Source organism: Perna viridis, chromosome 2, assembly GCF_037379345.1.
Source record: "Perna viridis isolate PV_CMFRI_1.1 ecotype Kerala chromosome 2, ASM3737934v1, whole genome shotgun sequence".
In the NCBI taxonomy this organism is placed as follows: Eukaryota; Metazoa; Mollusca; class Bivalvia; order Mytilida; family Mytilidae; genus Perna; species Perna viridis.
Genome location: NC_142446.1, coordinates 11,951,072 through 11,973,885, shown reverse-complemented (window position 1 = coordinate 11,973,885; position 22,814 = coordinate 11,951,072). Strand labels below are relative to the sequence as shown.

At 32.1% G+C, this 22,814-nt stretch overlaps 1 protein-coding gene and 1 long non-coding RNA gene across 4 annotated transcripts in view; both read right to left on the bottom strand.

Annotated features, from left to right (window-relative positions):
* LOC148623649 (ubiquitin carboxyl-terminal hydrolase 34-like) overlaps positions 1–14,676 on the bottom strand; it is a 105,319-nt gene extending 90,643 nt beyond the window's left edge. For all 3 annotated transcript variants that reach the window (XR_015919468.1, XM_088565624.1, XM_088565625.1), the window contains exons 1-11: positions 14,496–14,676; positions 11,161–11,248; positions 9,882–10,206; positions 9,019–9,069; positions 7,229–7,378; positions 6,368–6,435; positions 4,644–4,836; positions 4,127–4,185; positions 3,660–3,738; positions 2,994–3,086; positions 517–642 (exon numbers count right to left, since the gene is read on the bottom strand). Coding sequence is in view for 2 of the 3 variants with exons in the window: in XM_088565624.1 (XP_088421750.1) it covers positions 517–642; positions 2,994–3,086; positions 3,660–3,738; positions 4,127–4,185; positions 4,644–4,836; positions 6,368–6,435; positions 7,229–7,378; positions 9,019–9,069; positions 9,882–10,206; positions 11,161–11,248; positions 14,496–14,538 (1,275 nt within the window). In the remaining variant the exon portion in view is untranslated. The remainder of the gene's footprint in view (positions 1–516; positions 643–2,993; positions 3,087–3,659; positions 3,739–4,126; positions 4,186–4,643; positions 4,837–6,367; positions 6,436–7,228; positions 7,379–9,018; positions 9,070–9,881; positions 10,207–11,160; positions 11,249–14,495) is intronic.
* Positions 14,677–16,817: 2,141 nt separating this feature from the next.
* LOC148623648 (uncharacterized) lies at positions 16,818–18,362 on the bottom strand. The gene is made up of 3 exons (XR_015920159.1): positions 18,290–18,362; positions 17,468–17,573; positions 16,818–16,958 (listed from the first exon to the last, which is right to left on the bottom strand). It is a non-coding gene; the product is annotated as an uncharacterized LOC148623648 (long non-coding RNA).
* Positions 18,363–22,814: the final 4,452 nt, after the last annotated feature.

Sequence of the window (22,814 nt, the reverse complement as noted above, 5' to 3'; positions counted from 1 at the left end):
AAAAGAAAAAAGAAGAATTTCAATAGAGGACATAAATGCAATCAAAAGCTTTTTTTTTTAATTTCCATGTAAAATTGAAATATCATTGACTGCTATGAATTAAAGTACCTTCATAATAACATACTTATTATTTAAGTAGCACTCCAGATGAAAATCATGCAAAATGTGATTCATGGTTGGTTAGCCTACATATTTTAATTTTTTATATTTTGTTTAAAATGTTGTAGTAAACAGAAAATAACATGTGGCTTTTCATATAACCCTCAAAAGAGAAAAAAATATAAAGAAAATATTATAGGATTCAAAATTAAGGGAGATAACTCTAAATGACACTAAAATACAAAAGTGACTGTTGGATATTCAACGCGGATTATCTCATAAGGGTAGACAGATTGGAATAAATAATTATACATTTCAACATACAGACCCATAAAACAATTGAATAGCAATAGTGAGTTGACTGTAAACCATTTACCATGAAAAAAAGTAAACAAAGTAACAGTTAAGTTGACTCACAGATTCAGTATGAGAAGCTTGATCTAGTGATGACACAAGTTTTAACAAATGTTGTACAGGCTGCAGCTCCAAATTCTTTATCAATGGTATCAGAATATCATACACTTGTTTGCTGCAATGCTTCAACTGTTATAAAGTAAACATTTATACATCAAGCAAGTTGCTACCAATAAATAGTTCCCAATATCATTTTATTTTATTTAGACATTTACATGTATCTCTATAAAAAAAGGCTTTTATTGATCTTTTTAATAAAAATAACTTAACAAAAGGCTCCCAGGAGCCTGAATTGCTCACCTTGTTATTTTTTTGTCTTTCACGGGCTATACATCTAATAAGGAGCTGGCTGACAATTTTGACTCAAAGAACACTTTGGCAGAACTTATCATAAGGATCATTTCAACAATTGAAAGTTTCATTCTATCTATTATAGTTATTAAGATATTGGCTGAAAACTGCTAAAAACATAATTCATCACCTTTCATGGGCAATAACTCTTACGAGTCGTCCAACAAGTCTGATTTCTGCAAAATTTTGTAGGTCATATCATAAGGACCATTTCAGCAACTGAAAGTTTCATTCTACCTATCATAGTTTTCAAGATATTGGCTAGCTAAAAACTTATAAAAAATTTAAAACAATCATTTTTCACCAAGGTCAATAACTTTTACAATAAGTCCTCTAACAACTTTGATCCCTGAAGACATTTGTAGGCCTTAAAATCAAGATCAATAAAAAATATTTGGCTAAATCTAAGGGTTTTAGAGATATATGCGAAAAACTACTGTCTGACCCCTATGTTCTATTTTTAGTAACAATAGCCATGTTTTTTAACTGATCAAGAATCCAAACACTCACTTTGTTTAACATACCCTAAAAAACAAGAATACCAACTTTCATTGAATTCTGTGTAGTAGTTTCTGAGAAGTTTTTTTTAATTCAATAACATCAAAGACGACATATAAAAAATCCCAACATCAGTTCTATGCAGGATACCCCAAGGACATTTATACTAAGTTTGGTTCCAATTGATCATGTAGTGTCAGAGGAGAGGATTTTTTAAAAAAATAACATTTCAAGTCAAAAAAGGCAGTATCTGCAACATGGCTTATTGGATTAAAATGAAAAATTGACCACAGATAGATCATATCATGCTGAACATTTTTACCCACAATAGAATTGGCTAAACCTAACAGTTTTAGAGAAATATGCGAAAAACTACAGTCTGACCCCTATGTTCTATTTTTAGTAACAGCAGCCATGTTTTTTAAGGGATCAAGGAACATTCATACGAAGTTTGGTTCCATTTGGTCAAGTTAAGTCGGAGGAAAAGAGTTTTGAAAAATTGTTAACGACGAAGGACACCAAGTGATGGCAGTAGCTCACTCTGTGACACATGGCCTTTGGTTTAAATTATTGACACTTTCATTTTATTTTCAATCAATTTCTAACTGCAGAAAAATATGTAATGATTGAATTCTCTGAAACGTTTGAAATTAATGAGTATTTTAAAAATTTCTACAATTTTATGAATATCTAAATGTATAAGAAAGACTCTAAGATAAGTGCTCAGGTAGCATAATGTCACTAACAGTAGCAAAATTTATGAGACAAAACACTTAAATTACAATCGTTATCAAACACAAAAGCACAGTTTATCAATTCAATTTTAAAAAGCAAAAAAGAAAATAGATAATAAGAACAGGCATATACCCTGTCATATTCCTCTCAAGGACAATAACTCTTACATGAAGTCGTCTGACAACTTTGATCCCTGGAGACTTTTGTGGGCCTTACAATAAGGATCATTTCAGCAATTAAAAGATATTAGCTGAACCTAAAGGTTTTGGAGATATATGCATAAAACTACTGTCTGACCACTGTTCTATTTTTAGTAACAATAGCCATGTTTTTTAACTGATCAAGAATCCAAACGCTCACTTTGTTTAACATACCCTAAAAAACAAGAATACCAACTTTCATTGAATTCTGTGTAGTAGTTTCTGAGAAGTTTTTTTTAATTCAATAACATCAAAAACAGCAAAATATGTCCAAATAGGGCAATAACTGCAACATGGGTCAACAAATTTCCACCAAAATTTGACCACAGATAGACCTCATCATGCAAAATACTTTTACCCCATCAGAATTTGGCTAAACCTAACGGTTGTGGAGATATATGCAAAAATCAGCTGTCTGACCCCTATGATCTATTTTTAGTAATGGCAGCCATGTTTTTAACCGATTTGTGCAGGATACTCTAAGGAACAATCACTGTAAGTCCCATGCAAATCTATTCAGTAGTTTCAGAGGAGATGTTGGAAGAAATTATTAACAACAACGATGACATACGCCACATGATGGCAATAGCTCACATGGCCTATAACAAGGTGAGCTAAAAAGACAAATTTATGGTCAAAACCTAAAACAATGATCCCAAACTGCTATTGGAGACTAAATATTATGGATTAATATACCTGACTAGCAGCCCAGATACAGTCAATATGTTCATTTGTAATTTTATTTTCCATTGCAAGTAAGTTCAAAATCATCTGACTTTGTTTAATAAGCTGAAAATATAAGAAATATACAATCTGAGTATACAGCTACAACAAATTTCAAACATAAATACATGTATAGAAATAGATGCTCCTCATTTGCTTCATAGAAAGAAGACACACATACAAAAACTTGTATTTCATGTTTAAATCCTAAAGAAATCAATCATGTTAGAAATAAACATGCAGTATTTCATTTTTTTTGTAGTTTTCTATATTTATTGAAGTATTGAAGTTCTCTATGTTTGTGTAGCTGCAAATCATTTTCCCTAGTTTACAGAGCTGATCTTCAGATTGAAAATGAATCAATTACTATTTTCATCTTCTTGATTGCTTTTAATCACCATTACAGAGGCAGATCCATTGTGGGTGCAGGGGATTGGCAACCCTCCTTTTATTGGAAAATTTGTCATTTTCAAGTGTAAAATAGACAAAAAATGGTAGATAACGTCCTGGCACCCCTTCATTTCAAAGTGTCTGTATCTGCCCCTGCATTACAAGTTCAAAAAATATGTTTTAATATTCCAACAGAAAAATATGCAAAAGCTTTGAACCAAAGAGGTTATTTCGGGTGCTATAACTTACCTCCACATGCAAATTAGGACCAAAGATGTGCTGTATTATTTTGTTATCTATCATCCACTGAGATAACTGATGACCAACTCTGAAAAAAATCAACCAATTTATAACATGCAACATCATTTTTAATGTTTAATCTCATTAGCTAACGTCATCAATTTCAGGGTTAATTTTCCAGTTGATACATTCATTTTATTAATCAAGGGGCAAACACTGTTTTTATCACTTTCAATTGCCTTTTTCATAGATAGATTGGACAGTTGCATCAGAATGGTGAGAAATGAACTGTATTAGAAAATCTTGATGGTCACAAAGAACTGTTTATTAGCTCCATTGACAAGTTACTATTAAACTTATTTATGACTGATGTGTACAAACTTTGATATCTGTTGAACCTTCTACAATAACTGACTTAAAACACATGTAGATTATTTTTTACTAAATAAGAATTACTACAGATCTTTATACATTACCTTTCAGCATCTAGTAAGGTTTCATTATTACAACTCTCATTGTATAGATTAATCTGACTCTACAACAACAAAAAATAACAAAAGATAACATTTATACAAAATGCAGTTAGCCAAGATATCAAAACTGGTAACATAATCTTATATGTTTGTATCTGATCACTTCAATTTCTTGCCTGGCCCCAAATTATATCATACTTTGCAGTATAACAAATTTCAAAGTAATTTAAACACTGAGGCTTCATTCCTTGTACTACAAATGTTAGAACCTCTTGGTGATATATTTGGCTTCCTATTTGGATTATTTTGGTTTTGAATACTTCTTGTGTATAATGAATATTTAGATTTAGATCCTTCTATATATTTGATTCTAACACTGCAGATGAGAAGTTACTCCCTGAAATACTTATATTTGTAATTTTAATGTGATAGGTATTTTGTATTCCTAAAATTCAAATAAAAAAACTTCAGATCTAATTGAATGATTAAAAATTACACAAAAAACTAAACAAAAACTTACATTAATTTGGGCTATTCCTGCCAATCTTATTGTCAATGTAGAACATGTGAAGTATTTAAAGGCCAAATCCAATCCTTCCTTATCAAAGGCAAAATGTGTTTCCAATGGTTCCTTCACAGCAGCCCACATAAGGTCCGTCATGTTCCTGTTACCAGCCAACCTTAAATCCTCGTCTGACAACTTACACATATATCTACAATATCAAATAAAGAACTCATAAGCCGACAACAAACATGAGATAACATGAAGCCTTTATTAGCCCAGTCCAAACTCTATATTTGTCATAGTAATTCATATTAACCAGAGGTATTCAACATTGGTGAAGTCAACACAACATAATACACTGGTACATCACCATAGTACACTATAATGTGTTTAGGCCAAAAATTTTTTAAAAAAATATGTGTGTTTACGGTCACCCGATCAACCCTCATTTTATCGCCACAACCCTAACTGTTTTTATCAACAACTTTCTGAAATTCTGGAAATATTTCTGCCTTTTCTATCACCGGTACCAGTATTTATCATATTCAACAACAATGGCGGCCTCCAGTGCAAGCACTGTCTGCAATTTTAAAAGAAAACTAGCCTGATAGACAAGCATGTGCACCAATACAGTGTCTTCTATTTCTCTCTATGAAGTTTATTAGTCAAGAAACTACAATTGTACTCCCTCCCCCACACATCCAAAACTAAAAAACTGACCTACTGACCCTATTTTTTGTACATGTGAGAGTAAACACACATTTTTTTTTTGCCTTATATACTTTATTCCTCTGTGTATACCACACTTTTTTTCAACTTTTTCTTTGTTCAAGGAGGAAGAATGTGCAGTATACACCAAAACAATGAGTTTCTAGATTTTTTTCTGGAGACATGATTTTCAGGTATCAACAAAAGACCACCTCAAGCCATTTAGCATTATTGACAGTTTTATGTGAAATAAACAAATAAAGTTTTACTGCTATTTAATAGTTGTTTTATCCATCAATGCTGTCTTACATTACGTCGTTTGTACGAAAAACCACGGCTAGCTTCTTATTTTTCTCTCGAACATGCCGTCCTAAATCATTACTTCACTTGTGTGCACAATAATGGGAGTGCCAACCTGACCTTGGGCCCATTGTCATTAAATTATCAAATAACAAAAGATCAATTTCAAAGGTGAAAACAATTGTCACTAATCCTTTAATCTGCTTGATGAACTGTTTCAAGATGTCAAATATCAATATAATAGCTTGGCAAATAAAAACATCTTTTTCAAAACAGTCAGACTTGGCAACATTGTTTTAGTGAAATACCTGATTTACACATGAACAGGAAATGTAAACATTTTAGCAGACTCGTTGAACGGATCCAATACATTGCTGTATTTTAATCAATAAATGGCATGGGAAACATAAAAAAATACTTTTATTTAAAAGATTAATAATGAAAGTATACACATTTCAGGGAATTTACTGGAATCCTTTCATTTCAATGTGGTCTTCTGCTGGTGATTTTTCCTCGCTTCCCAGTGCACATTTTACACAGAATCTTAACTTTCTGCTTGACCTCCCTTGTAAAGAAGGGGGTGTGTGTACACAAATGTGTGCAATACACAGAAGAATATGGTATTAACTGAGTAGAATGTGCACAAATTTATCGGCATAGTATACTATTTATAATGTGTTTACATGTTTTGGCGTGAAATGTTCAAATTGAATTTTATGAGTGTTTGTTACCTGATAATAGTAGATCGAAGAGGAACTATATACTGCATCACAGTCTGTATGTTCATCCATAATCTCAACTACAAAAAAAGATAAAAAATTTCATCGGACTTTGATTACTTTATTTTTGTCTGATAGTCTAATGACAGGCTCATGGTTTTTCTGATATGATTTAAATAAAACTTTTTAGATTTCACATAAGTTTTAGTCAGAATAGCAGCAGTTGTACTTACACTGTTTTCATATGTTTTACACAAAACATGTTCTCAAAAATGAATTAAGAATTTAATGCACATATTTTTAACTAAAATGTTTCAAAAAACATATATACATTCTAGCAGGATATTCTATGAATAGAAATCAAATTACAAAAGTATTAACAAATACAACAAACTAAACTAGAAATACTGTGAGCAAGCTCACAAAGAGAAAACCCCCACTTTAAATGGACTTAAATAAAACATGCTTTTTGGATTATCTCCCTTTGGACACTTCCAACACTAATGATATTACTTCATGCACATCTACATATGATACCCACCCTTCCTATATTATTTCCTGAAGATCTCTTGAGCGGTTTAGGAGGGTTTAGCCTACTAGAAATGTGGACAGATAGACAGATGAGGTGATTCCTATATATCCCAAACTTTGTTTGTTGAGGATATTTTCAGTTATCATTAACAAAAAAAAACAAGTAATTCACAAACAGAAAAGAGAACACTAGTTCAAATGATGTATCAACCGGATAAGGCTAAAATCTGCACATGTAAGCAACTTGATAAATATTCATCAAGTGGATTAAGTTTTGAACAACTGGACTCTGGTTAATACATTGGTTAATGAGTATTATGGATTTTTGGTCTGATTACTTACATTGGCTATGAGAGTAATAAGAATATGGGCAATTGTGAATGACAATGTCTTTGGAGTTGCCTTGTCAAAACACTGCTTCAGAGCTGATACACCATTGCTGTCTATGAAAAAACACAGGTTCCTCAACAAATATATAGGCACCTCTGGATCCTAAAATATAATAATGTTTAAAATTATGAACCTGGTAATATTCAAAATTCATGGAAAAATTGTTTTCCATATCAAGTTTTGGAAAACAAGTTTCTATTTGGTAAAGCTTCATAAACAAAATGGCTGCTCCAAGACGCAGTACTATAGGAACTAGCCGAGTTGTATCTACAAGCATATAACAATTATCTTTCAAAGAATATAGTCATCACAGGAAATAGTTCCAAGTACACTTGCATTAACTTGTTTTATATAACATAATATATATTAAAATTAATAAAAACAGAACAAAGTGAAGCCCCCTTCACTCCAGACGAACACAACTGTTTAGCCAAAACACTGTAGATAGGACTACCTTAGAGACATCTTTGTGTCTGAGAGAGACAGATGATGCCCTACACATGAAAGAATACAATAAATAACTTTTCGCTGAGCTGTTAAGTAGATCTTTTATCAATCCTCTATAAACATGTGCATGAGGAACACATATAGATGACAATATTTTTTAATGATTTATACCTAAAAAATAGATATTTTTTCACTATACTGTTCATCACGAAAATTCTGATGTATCATACAAGTCATTGCAAGTGTTTTCAAATGAAAAATTGGAAGATTAAAAGAACCTCTGTAGAAATACTGGTATACATTTTCCATAGTTTCATTTCAATTGTAGGAATTTTTCAGATATCAATTTAATTTGTGCACGCATTCTGAGTTATCATACAAAAAATGCGTAGGATGGATGGACAGATGGACAGATGTGGGTATAACAATATGCTTAAAACTTTTAGCTGCGGGGAGCATAAAAATAATAAAACCCTGACATAACAGGAAACAAACATAATATATCTATATATATATATATATTTCAACCTTATCCAATTTCCACTTTAAGCATTTTATATTAGGGTTAATTAATTTTTTTACCCTTTATTCCTACATGGTCAAAGCCAGAACTTCATATCAGCTTCAAGGCAAATCACATATAAATTTCACTAAAACTTCATTAGATTGTCTATAACTTAATGTTGACAATGATTTAGGATCCAAGTAGGCTCTTGTTTTTTTTTAAACTACATGTAGATAATTTACAGAAAACTATTTACATCTATATATCAGCAGGATCTATCCTAAAGACTTTAATTCAAACCCTATTAAAATTGACCACAAAACAGTGATTTTATTGTAAGTCTTACAAAATGCACATGTTTTTCTTTCTGGCCCTTATGACAGAATGGTTGAGGCCATAACCACAAAAATCAATCCCAAACTTTCTTCTGTTGTCAGGAATCTTACTATCAAATTTCACTTTGAGCCGTCCATTAATATTCAAGTCTTTGCATGAAAACCAAGAGTCTATTGACGATAGCACTGATAACAACAGTACAATACAATTAAACCACTGTAAAATTTTGGGGTTGTATAAAAATAAGTTAATGACTATCAGCGGTAAACTAAAATTGCTTAATTCATTTTAAGAACTGAACATTTCAATATTTGCATTTGAAAGTTCATAAGCTTTTCAGACTATATTTCAGGTACTAGCAATGGTTTGGGACAACTGTTTTGTACATAACCAAGATAATTCCAGTTAAGTTTATTAAAAAGAAAGTGACAGCAATAAGCTTTTGTTGTCTTACCGATATTTCACAGTAGTTATTCAATGCACTTGTCTCCTGTTGTGAAAGTTCCTGAAACAAGATAAACAGCAAATTTTATCACAAAAACACCAAAATATAAATTAAAATAAGTAAGTAACACATAATGAAAAACAGATTTAACCATCAATTTTCTCAAGACTTCTATTTTTGACTTGTCTTTCTTGTCAATTTTTATTATTGAAAAAAAAAACAATAACCATAAATACTTACAGTTGATAAACACTACAAGTAAATCACATGGTTATAAACCCTACAAGTAAATCCCATGTTGCATGCTGACAAATAAAAATCATTTAATTTTCTTTTTTTTTTTTTCTTGTGTCAACATAAAAATTTAATTCCCACTAAATTGAAAATAAACAAATAATTGGTAGCAACAAAAAATTGCAGAGAAGACTAAGAGTTTGGCTAAAATAAGCTTTCAGTCAAACACTAATAGCCCACAATCACTTTGGTTACAGAATCACAACTAACTTCACAATGTTATATAAAAGGTAATGAAATGCCAGATTACAATGTCAATGGATTTTACAATTCTACATTCAAGGATAAAATAGTTTCATGGATATGGAATTGTTACTTTAATAGCTCATTCAAAACACAAAAGGAAGCCTAAATGATAATGAGTATACAAAAAAAGAGTCTTTTATAAATAGTTTTACTTCATTCCTTTTAGGGCCTTTTACAGCTTGCTTTATGGAATGGGTTTTGCCCATTGTTGAAGACAGTGTGGTGACGTGGTTTTGGGTGGATGACTGTTTCATTGGCAATCATACCACATCTCCTATTTTTATAAAAGTCTCTGCAAACTGAAGTTAATATTGTACTGGATTTTTAAATACCTCAAGAGAAGCATGAACTGTATGTTTGTATGCCATGTAAGAAGGGAAGTTCATCAAGAACACTTTAGTAACAAAAGTCAATAGTTTCTCCTTTTCCTCCCAAGTCCAGTTGTCTGGTTCTTCAGTATTGTCTTCTTCATCTGTCTGCATGTTTTCTTCTTCTTTTTCTTCATTTTTTTGGTTTTTATTCTCATCAGCTTTTTTGTCTTTCTCTAACCCATCAGGTAAAGTCTGAATAGCCCTGATAGTTATACTCAAAATAATCTGTACTAAATTGTTCAGTTTTTCAAAATTCTTCAATGTCTTGAAACAACACATGCATTGCCTGTAATATAAAGACCATTAATGTAATTAGCATTAGTGTGAATTCTAATAATACAAGTAGACTGTTCAATGTACACTGACTGTTATTATTGATGAAGGAATGATTTGACTAACCCCAACAATACAGTAATTTTTAGATTAGTTTGTAATAAAAAAAACAAGCTATATTGTGAGCTCTTGCTTAAACAGGAAGATTAAAATGTCTTGGTCCAAACACATATTCCACAATATAACTGACAAACATGTAGCTAAAAAAATATTTCAATAGCAGGTAGTTGAAGAGAATAGTGTGACTTAACATTATAACTGTAAGGTCAAAGATGCAAACAAACATAAATCTGATACAGGCTACATGTACATGCTTGTCAATCTAATTAAAATTAGACCCATCAATTGTTCCATTCAGTCATTGCAACACTCCACTCTACTTTCAGTTCAGATGACCATTTCAGAATCCTCGGGTTTCTCCCTTCAATTAATGCTTTCAAAATCATGAAAGATGAAATTTAATAGACTGATCAGAAAGGTCATTTGAACACAAAGTAAAATGGAGTGCTATTAGATCCTACATACAGTGAATGAATGGAACAATTGATAGGTCCAATTTTAATTAGATTGCATGCTTGTCTGAAGTAATAAGTATGTACCTAAATGTTGAACATCTATCTCATCATGTATCTGTAATGAGTAGTTGCAAAAATAACTGAGGGAAAAGGTTGAGTACAGATGTAGTGACAGCCAAAGATAAAACAGTAATACACCATTCTCCATCACAGCAGAACTTAGTCATTTTACTATATATTACATTTTTGGGAAGTATTTACACAAATCATCTTTTGCAAGATAATTTAAGGCAGTGATGTAATAACAGAACACTTTTATTTGCATAATGTATACTACAATACTTGTATCTTGAACAGTTCATAAAATAGGATTATGACAGGTCTAGGTATACCTTTGAGGCCATAATTGAACATAGGTAACAAAGGTTAACACTTCTAGTTTACTTAGCTGGTATCCACTTCCTTGGCCTCTTTCATCATCTGAAAAAAAAAACATTTCATCTTAGACATAAATATTTCACATTAATCTACCAGATATAAAATACTCTGCAGAAGGCAGCATTATTTAAACACAGAGGTTAATGGTTAACAATTTGGATAATTAAGGACAAACAATTCAAGATTTATACAGCACTAATTTTGGATTATGGTTAAATGTGAAACAGCAATAGATTCTGATCTAAATGAAAGTGGTCAATTTAAATGCTTAGTGGGGGTCTGTCATACAGTCAGAGGTAAAACCCTGAAAACTTAGGGTGGAAATGAAAATGGACACAATAGTCAAGTTTGACAACAGGACTAACAGTTAACTTCCGACTTGCTCAAACTTGGATAGCTTGAATACATTTAAAGTACCAAAATTTTATTTTATATAAATGTACATGTAATCAATATTTAAAACCTTGGATTACTTGAACACTAAAACTAAACTGTTGGTCTGTAGAGCTAATTCAAACTCAACTCCAATTTTGTCAACTTATGTAATTTAAAGAAATGCAAAACTGAAGCCATATCATTAACCATTCGTTAAAGGTCATCTAGGTAATCTATTTGTAATCACTAATAATTGTTAAGTATTGTCAAAGACCATTGTTGAATTACGTCAGTAAAGCCCCCTTAGTTCTGACCTAACTCCATAAATTACAAAACAACTGCCAGCAAAAATGATGTTTGTTAGTAACCCGTACAATAAATTAAACACTGAGTAACAATGTTTTGTAGGCAAAAGATTATGAAAGCTTGGAACCACATGGAAATTCATTCCAAAACACGCTCTGTGCTATGAAGGCTTTGGAAGGAATAATTGGTTTACCAAACTCATCTGTGAGAAAAGTGCTGGGATGATTTTTCGAGATTATTGTAGTACTACAGACTGTTATTACCAAGATAGAAGCCTATCTTAATGATGGATCTATCACATACATTTCATTTGATATATATGATGTGGAACCATTAAACCACATCCCAACTTCTGTGCAACTAGTGAATTATATGTATACTTCAAGTACCAGTGTTCTAGGATTTTTCATATAATTGAGGTTTCCTTGGGAAAAATCCATATAAAATCAACTTTCCCACAGTCAATGACTGCTTTTAACAAAACAAATCCTTACAGTATATTAAGTTTTCAACTTGCCACAGGAAAGTGAAACTAAGTACCTAACTTTCCCTGACCCAAATTTCACTTGCCATAGGTAACAGGAAATAGGAATCCTAGAACACTGAAGTATATGGAATTAGTCATGCAGTGAAGCCTGGGACAAGTAATATTGTTGCATTAATCTTCCAATGCAAAATGCAAATGGCATTTTATCTATCTCAGTGTCCTCACCAGGCCCTTAAAGGGCTGTGCTTTACAGTGCTATGGAGTTAGAGCGCTGCACTATTGACCTCAGTACTGTGCTATCTTACTACCAGCGCTGTGCTATAAAGTTTAATATAAGGATTAAAAATCAATTACAACAGGAAACGTGTGCCCCGAGGTCGACAAAGTAATTAGCTCTTGAAACCGATAGCAGTAAACACACTATAGTCTGTTGATCACCATATGACCACACAGGTGTCTGAAGCCAATCATAATTATGACTGCCAACAAGATTCTTATTAGTCACTCCACCTAGCCACAAATAAATTTTAGGGAAGGTTTCAATCAGATACAAACGTCCTATACTGAACCAATTAAAACTAACTACGGTCAAAGGTAACTCAACCCTGGCTAAAAGCATGTGGCTATTTATAAAAGCAAAGTTGAATGTTACACAATCACAAGATGTTTTCAACAATTAGAAGCTGATTTACCTTATAAAAGAATGTATTAAACTCCCAAAAACATCAGACAATTCTCAATTTTTAAATATATTGAAAGGTACAAAGAATAGAAAAAATGTTAAAAGAGAATGCTTTTAATCAAATGAATATCACATTCAAATGTGCCATGGAGGCCCAAAAACAATGAAATCTGAACATAGCAAAACTACCCAGTGTCAAAACAGTATGGGTTGAATTTAATATTTAATATTTTGCTGCGAAAACCTGGAATGACTTGCCAGATCATTTTCTGAAAGAATCCTGTTTTTTGCAATTCAAGAATCTTCTGAACTCATGGAATGGCAGGTCATGCATTGTTCTGCTTGCTTTTTATTCACTTGTACAATGTTGACTATTTTCAGAGCTGCTTTTCCACTTTAATTTCATTTTCTTCCATATTGCATTTATGGTTGTATTATCAACTTGGTTCTATATACTTATAGCAAGAAAAAGCATCAAAATCCGGTTTGTACCTGCATTTTCAGGAGCTGAAAAACAGCATAATGGCAGCTTCATTTGCCTATACTTGTGTATGTGCGACTGAGCACCAAACCAGTATCAGAAAATATTTGCTAGTTTCGATAATTAAATACAAATCGAATCATAGTTTTTCCAAGGTAGGGTTGGTCTTATAGTCTGCAGTATGGCTCCTGGATGTTTATGAAAAGTATGTCATCAATATTACCCATAATTCTCGGTTCATAAAAATTGCGAAACGAAAACGAACCAAAACGAAACGAAAATAATCGATAAAAGAAAGAATTGAAACGAAATAATTCGATAAAATGAATCAAATCATAATAATAACAACATAATTAAACTATACTAAATGAAACAGAATGCAGCGAAACTAAATACAATAAAAGAAATCTTTTAAGATGTTTCGCAAATTTTAAGAACTATATTGTCAACCAGTGCCGGACAATTTGACCCAAAGACATTTCAGACCACAAAACCAATAATTCTTTATGAATGCCGGACATTTCAGCCAATAGACATATCAGACCATGACAATTAGTATAATGCTTTAGGGCAAATATATATCAATACAAAATTTACCATACTTGAAGGTATAACATATCAAGTAAGAGCTGACAAAAATTTGTTTTTATTAATGTTTCTTCCGGAGCATTAAAAGGTTTCACCTTCATCATATTAATTAGTGTATGTCAGCATAAAAAGGATTTAAACTATATAGATTTCATGTACATTGTATTGTGCTTGTGATGTAAATGCCATTTATATAATGCATGCATGTCATAAGGAGCTTATATTGTATTGTTTGAAAAAGCTTTCGTATCTGTGTACAATTTAGATTACACTTGCCTCATTTTACGTTTCAAATTTACTGTCTACACTACAGACAGACAGACAAAATATTAATTCTCGTCACGACTCGTGTTAACTCAAATTAACTTACAGTTCTCCAGCATGAATAGCATTTCACTACATGTATCGCACATGATGCTATCTTTTCAGCTCGAGAACCTTTCTATATTGTTAGGCTATTTTGAATGAGAACTATTCGAACATGTGTGAATCGGCATTTTCAGCAGGGTACCGGGTTAAAAACATTATCCCGCCATATTGTTTTGGCAGGGGATATCATAGGGAAAGGGGAAAGAAACAGAGAAATAGAACTCAAGAAAATGGCGATTATTTCCTCTCCAGAAGTTTACTTCTTAGAATTCTAGCGCAATACAAAAACTCGGCGTAGTTTCGGCAAGCTCTGGCATAATGTAGGAGTTGCTATATGAAAACTCCATACGCATGTTTAATAGAGGGGGTATCACATTGAAAAAAAAATGTTTTTTTAAGGGGGATAATAAAATATCATGGGGGGGGGGGGTCAAGGAAATTTTATATGATTTCAAAATTACCAGTCCCCCCTCCCAGGTAAATAATGATAAATTTCTATATCCATCTGAATCGTAAGGGGGAAAAGGGGGGCTATATAGTCAAATTTTGTGTCCTGGATCTTTTTATGTAATATTCAAACCAGAACCTTTTTTCGCCTATAGTATTGCATCTTTGAATTTATATAAAATTATATATCATTGTCCTGCCTTTCTATTTTAAATGTGATCCAAGCCCCGACCCCCACTCATAAAAATCAACATGGTTACTCGGAGGCGTATTCAGGTGGGGGAGTGGTGGGCCTGCACTCCAAAAATTGGCAAAGCATGGGTTGTCAGGGGTAGATTTAGGCGGTTTAAAGTTGAAACTTTAAATTTCTCGCTAATTTTTCCACAAAAGATATCAACATTGTACCCACTCTATAATATTTCAAAAAATTAACCTCAAAATTTGTCACCTCGCTCCACTCGGCAGAATTTTTACTGTGCGCCCCTATCTAAAATTCTGGATCCGTCCCTGTTACTCCTACAACGTACGAGGTTGGAATTCCGTTCCTGTATACCCCAGGATGGCACCAAGTCAGAAAATAGCTTGCCAGACAACCTCTAGCATTGCTGGAGTACAACATGGTTTGCTACCTAAGCATTGTATTGCTTTTTTTTTTATATATTTCTTTATTGCTTTTATGGAGAATGTTAAAATAGTTTCAAAACAGGCAACTTGTTTCATGCTAAACGGTTCAAGCAAAATATGATGAAAGCTATTTACAGGTTAGTGAACAGGGACAGCTCCAGACACTTTGAAAAGGAGGGGTGGAAGCCAATGTGATGGTGATGCTAAGACAATATTTTCCATGTCTTTTCAATTTTACACATGAAAATGACTAATTTTCTGGTAAAAAGGAGGGGTGCCAACCCCCTCTGATCAATGAACAGGTATTACCAGCACAGTTGACTAATAATTATCATTCGATAAGATGTCCTATTAAACATGTGCATCATGAGCTTGTGGTATGATTATCCTTATCTCAACATCTCTCTTAACTTGTGAACAAACAAAAAATCACAATTTACCAGTCTTGTATAGTTTATACAAGGAAACCAAGAATTCAGATCAATTCAATGTAAATTATAGGTCCAAGTACATGGCAGGATTATGATTAGCTCAAAATTCAACAATAAATCCTTCTTTTTCAAAATTTTTAATGTCTGTGAATGTTTATATTTTATTCTATTTACCCATGGAACTTTTATTTTTTTTCATTGATTGGTTGTGGTTTCATTGCATATTGCAATTATTTCTTGCATTTCAGGACAAGAATGTTTTACTGTAGGAAATGATCCTGCTTTATACTACTCTACTATTATGACATTTTGAGACCGTTTCATAGTGTTACCCAACAAAATCAACAGTTGCTTAGCCAAATCGTTGTTACACAAAATTACTTCTTTGAGCAGCAGTGAAAGATTTAGCACTCACTAGTCATAAGTAGAAAACTTAAATACATGTACCATTTATGTTTGCCAATGAGATAGTTATTCAAAAAACCAAGCAAGTAACGATTAAGCTTCTACAAGTGAAATCACCACATGGTTATCAATAATGGGCAAACCACATACCATTAAGCAATCTATAAAAAGGCCCAAAAACAAATGAAGTAAAACTATTTACAAAAGACCATAATCAACCTAATCTACAGAAAACAATGAAGTAATTTTTTAGCTCAGTTGATAGAGTGACAGCTTGCAGTGCAAGGGATTCTAGGTTGTATTCCAGGATGGTACTGTCAAGAAGTATACATGGCTGTTAATGTATACATGTATGAAAGTGACTTTTACTTTTGAAGCACAACACATTTAAACCTTGTACATTTGCATAAGAAATATGATTTTGAAAATCTTTATTTTCAAACTTCAGCTCCATATCAGCTTTCATTACAGTGCAAGCAGAGATTTGAACAGCATTGAAGATCATCTAAATTCTACATGTATGAATTCTTTTCAGTCATATATATGCCATGGATCACCTGGAAGTATAAAAATCAGTAATAAATATACATAATACTCATATTCACAGTTATTGTGATTCATGATTCTTGTATTGAAGTAGACTTCTATTTAAGTAAACCCTACATTATATGGCTCATTGGAAGTTTTTTTTTCTTCAAACAAAACATCCCATTATGTTAAAATATTACGTCTATGTTACAACCTTCATTTAAGTGTCATGGGAACTGTAGTGCTACATTTTAAGCGATAAACACATATGGGATCTATCTACATTACACATGTAGAAATAATACAAATACATTTCTAAAATAAATCGAATAATGAGAGTTTAAAGTAAACAATCAAAAGACTTTGAAAGTGGGGGTCCAAGCTATTAATTTCCTCATTTTTGCAAAAATTTTCCACATTACTTCCAACATTTCCCAACAAAAGAGGTGGTTCCTACCTTTGGAACACCCCAAATCAATATTTTTTTTTCAAAAAAAAAAGGCATAAATATATTGTATACAGAACCTCAAATACCTACACAATCTATTATCATACTTCATTTGAACAGAGCTTCCTGTTATGTATGACTTGTCTGGTAACTTGTATCATTGGTAGGTGAACATGATGGCTGCATCCAAAATTTTCTGGAAAATGTCAAAAATGGATAGACTTTTATCATACTGTCGTGACTACAGTATAATTGTACATGTTCATGACAACATACTGTGCAAAAGAAATCTGATGACTGATAAAACTAGTTCCTTATCCTTAGTTACAGATATACAATGTAAGTCAACAGCTTGTATTTATGGATCTATTAAAAAAGTAAAAAAAAATAGCACGATAAACTTCTTAAAAAATTGAAAATTGTGCCCTATATAAGGTCATTCAAATGTATACAAGTACAAGTTAATGTTTAGATTAATTTCCAAATCATATAATTCATGTAATTTACCTCAAGTTATGTATGAAATGTTCTCTCATAAGACTTACATGTACAATACCATTGAACATTAAATATTGTTTTTGATTGCTCTTGGTCAACTATTCAGCAATACTTGTTTCACTGGAGTTTCCTTGACCTTGTACACGAATTTATTTTTGTTCTCAAAAATGAAATATGGGGTACTGTATACACAAATAACAGATTCTTGTAAGGCTTTGTTTGTGTTACCCTATAATCAACTAACTGTACAACTCATCATGTTCAACAAGTTTGTATCATAGACTGTTTCATTTAAATGAAAATCAACAGTCATTGACTCAACGACAACTCTTCATGTCTTTATAAAAATGTTTGTATTGACTATGGAACATGTATACAGTACACGTATAAGGCTTAAGAAAGTTTTTTGTGTACCATATCTCCTGTAATTTGAACTGCACTCATTTACTTAGACTACAGCACATGATTTAGACAAATTATAATTAACAAATACATGGTATATGATAGACACTTGTTATTTTTCATAATTCTTCATTATGGTACCTGTGTTCGAGCTAAATAAAATATTTGTATTTTCATCATGGTGGCACTGTAAACAATAATGAATGCATATCATTAATGTTCGTTCGTTTTGCTAATCAATTTTTTGATATATAAAAATATAAAAACAAGAAAATATAGCAAACAATTGAAATAAAAACAAACTGCCATGTTCGAAATGAAAAAATATACTCAAATAAAACATTAATTTAGCGACAAATATGCCGAAGTTCATAAGCAAGCTGCTGATAAAAAAAAACACAATTGAGAAAATTTTAAATAGTTTGGTGTTTTTTGTAGAAGGTTTGGAATTAACTACGATTTTCAGGTTCATTTGTATTCACCTTAAAGTGTCACCTACTTTTTGGTGGAATATATGTCCATATGTGAGTACACGAAACTCAAAGTTAGACGACCCCCTCCCCCCGCCCCCAAATGTGACAGCATGGTTTTTCACAAAATACCGTTCGGAAGTGTGATTTTAGTTCAAAAGTTATGTAAAAGTCCGAGAATTCCGAACTCCTATTTCCATGGGCTGCTCATATACAAATATTATCCTGGTTCCCGGGACCGCGTTCCAGGTATTAGCTACTAGCAATACAGGCTTGAGACCGCAATTAATTTTCAAGTGCATTTCAATATACACGTTTGAGAAGATTAAAAAAATTCCACCGGCGCAAACTGAATAAAACTTCTCTGGCCTAAAGATATGTACAAACAGGATTTTATATATAAATTGTAGAAAATTTTACCATCATTTTCTGAAATTTATACATATAATTCGGAGATGGGGTAAACATGACAAATGAACTGAGTTAAAAGTCCTAAATTTTAACCTTCTTCCACTGAACAAAATCACAACTTTTAGTCAGAATTGATTAAAGAAAAAAAATCCCATGTAATTTTAACCTATTTTCTACCAATTCGAGGCAAAACTTCAGCAAATAAGTTTCCAGTAAAAATATGAAAAAATGTGGAAGGTACCTACTACCAAAGTTGGAACTATATTCGAAAACCAAGGGGAATTAATTGTGTTCGTACCTGTAGGTACCTGTAATGTGTGTCACCACCTTAATATGTAATTTTATCATGATATTTTGATTTGTGCTTTCATTAAAATAGTGCTCAGTTTTCTTCTAACATGTACGAAATAAATATCATACAACAGTTTTTGCAGTCTTTCATATCAAAGTCAACATTATTAAATCAATAAAAGTTAATACTGTGCAGAAATGAGTAATTACAAAACAGTACTTGAGTTAATTTTTTACAATACTCATGACAATACTTACATGTACTACAATACTATAGATATATATGTACAAGTAAAATATTTATTTTTTAAATTACAATAATGGTATACAATTTTGGAACAATTTTTTATACCAGTATTGTACACAATACTGGTATACCAGTATTGTGATCACCAAGTACAGGAGATCATTTGAAAGCCTAAATTCATGTAAGCAACATTCCCTTCTTTGATAAAAATATAACATTTACAGATTTTGAAAATTATGACAACTATTCACAGGGGGGGGGGGTAACTGAACAAGTAAAAGGGTACTGGTGTGCTGCCCAGAAAATTTTTACCCACCCCATTCTTATATTCTGACTGAAAAACTGACACCTATTCTTTCATATGTAATGTATTTATGTAACCAATTAATACATATGATCATTTTATTGTTATTCAAAGCACACTTATCAAAAATAGCCATTGCCATTCAGCAGATTTTTCTCTTTCATTTGATATTAATTTCATTTTAATAAATGCAATACATTTCACAAACATTCAATGACAAATCATAATTCATGAACCTTTAAAAACGTGATTTTCTTTTTAAATTTTGAAAATATTTTTTAAAATATTTGGAAATATTTATATTACTCTTATTTTAAATAAATAAAAAATACATGTTGCTATTCTCTAATCTTTTATCTTTAATTTGGGGCATCACTCATCTAAGTCCATCCAGTGGTTTTTACAAATACCCTTAGCAAAGTTACCCTATTTTCAACACAGAAATTTGAGAAAATTTGCTAATAAACAGCCAATTAGCAACGGCAGTATTCTACAGTATATAGATTATTACAAGTGACTTCTCCCTCTAATATACACTCCCTGCTATCATGTAGCTTGCATTGTGTAACACATATATGAATAGACCTACAAGAATTTCAGACAGGGGCCTTACATTTGTATTACAGATTTTTAGTACATATACACGGTAGTCCCTGTTTCAGACTAAAAATCTTGTTTTTGATGGCTGTCAACCAAAACTTTAATTCCTCCACTCCTCACTGTGGATTCACTTGCAGGGTAACTCCTCCACTGTGACTCCACCAAAGTAAAAACTGTGATAAAATTGATCCATTTCAGTACTTATCAATATTTGTTTTCTGTCCATTAATGAAATGTTATTAAACTGGCAGAACCTTTGAATATATCTTGGTATAAAAATTGGAGAAGTAACTACAGACAATTTTTGAAATGGTGACTCCACTGTGTTGGATCTAATTTTCTGTCCTGTCTTTTTATTTTGATAAAATGTAGGTTCTGCTTTTTTTTTTCTATGGTGCTTAGGACCGAAATGTTTTGTTGTTGAGTAAAAACAACAATTTTGAGGGCAATAATAGATCTTGCCTTTTTACCTTTTTTATGTCCTGGCTTATTATTTCTTGAAAATTGCAAGCCTTCCTTATTATTTCAAATTTGATCCTGGCCCAATTCCACCCCCTCATAAAAATCAAATGAGAGTTCCTTTAGGTTTTTTTTTACTTTCAGCATATTAGAGGTATCAATTCCCAGTAGTACAATGTAGTGCACCCAACATTTGGAGTTGTCAGTTCAAGTCTGACCTGGGATAAAATCTGACCTGTTATTTGCAAATTATAATTCATGCATACTTTAGATGAAAATTCAGTTATGTGACAGCATATTGAAACAAATGTTGAGAACTAATGTGGAAATAGTTTAATACATGTAAAACAATACTTTGTACATATCAAACTGAAAAAAATTATTTAAAAATCTTTATAAAGAAAATAATTTGTAAGGTGGCTCAAGTTTGTCTGAGAGATCATAGTGGGTGGTATAAATTGAGCGACATTGTCTTTTCAGCGACTATCTTTTGAGCGACGCTTTTTGAGTAATTGCGTATATCATTTGAGCGACATCAAATCAATACAAAATATAAAAACGGCATTTAATTCAGCGACATATTTTTTAATTGATTAAATACAGATGTACATAAAATTCACATAAACGGTCCACCAGTTCGCACTAGTCAAAACTAGCCCTTTCTCGAATGTATTAGTTCAACTTCAGTGAATCGACCAGTACTTTTTCCCTTCTGAATATCACTCAAAAGATTAAACGACAATAAATAAAGACAAAAATATATTAGTGAAATACATTAAAAATGGAGATTGAGAAGTACACAACGAATCGAGGGAAAGAAGGTATAGTTGTTGATGGATTTAAGTATAGGCTTGACAAATCATATAGTGCCACACATCTTTGGAGATACACCTGAAGACCCACGTGCTACAAAATTTGCAGATTATATTGTGCATAACTATACAGAGGCAACCTCGAGTTATCCTCCGACGATTTGGTCAGAACCAAGACTTGATGTTAAACGGACAACAAACGGATGCGAGTCTTTTCACAAGCAGTTTAGTGAAATGTTTTATAGCCATCATCAGAACATTTATGATTTTTTGGAGAAGGTCAAACTTATCCAGACATACAACAGTCTTAAGATAAGAGCTTCTATGCGACCAATGCTTTTGACTATTAACGAAAAGTCAAATGTGCAGCAGATGCGTGAATTCCAGGAGCAGTACAGAGCAGGCGATATCTCAAGACTTGAGTTCGTTAAACTTATGGCATACAAGTCTCAGCCGGTCATCAATTTATAACGATTGTGTACATAGAAGTTTTTAATAGTACATTATTTTTAACAATTGTAAAGTATTTTATATAAACTATGTGGTTTCAGTGAACAATAAACAAACACTATATCCTGCTCAAAATCCTACTTCCACCTCCCCGTGGTGAGCAGGGGACACTGACTAACGGAAGAGGTAATAAGTATTTTTCTCAGGTAAATGTCGCTGAATCTAAAAAATAAAAAGTCGCTCAATTTATATGTGTTTTGTCACTGAAAAGATCATGTCGCTCAAATTAAAAAAATGCAAAATGTCGCTCAATTCATCATCTCCCATCATAGTGTGCATGCAGTTGTGACGCCAAAGTAGCAATCATTAGTTGTTTATAATCATTAAAACAACTTGAAATAAAATGAAAAAAAAATAATAAGTAATCAATAAGAAATTAAAATAATTACAATGTACCCTTGTTTACATGTACATGTACTTTAAAAAAAAACCT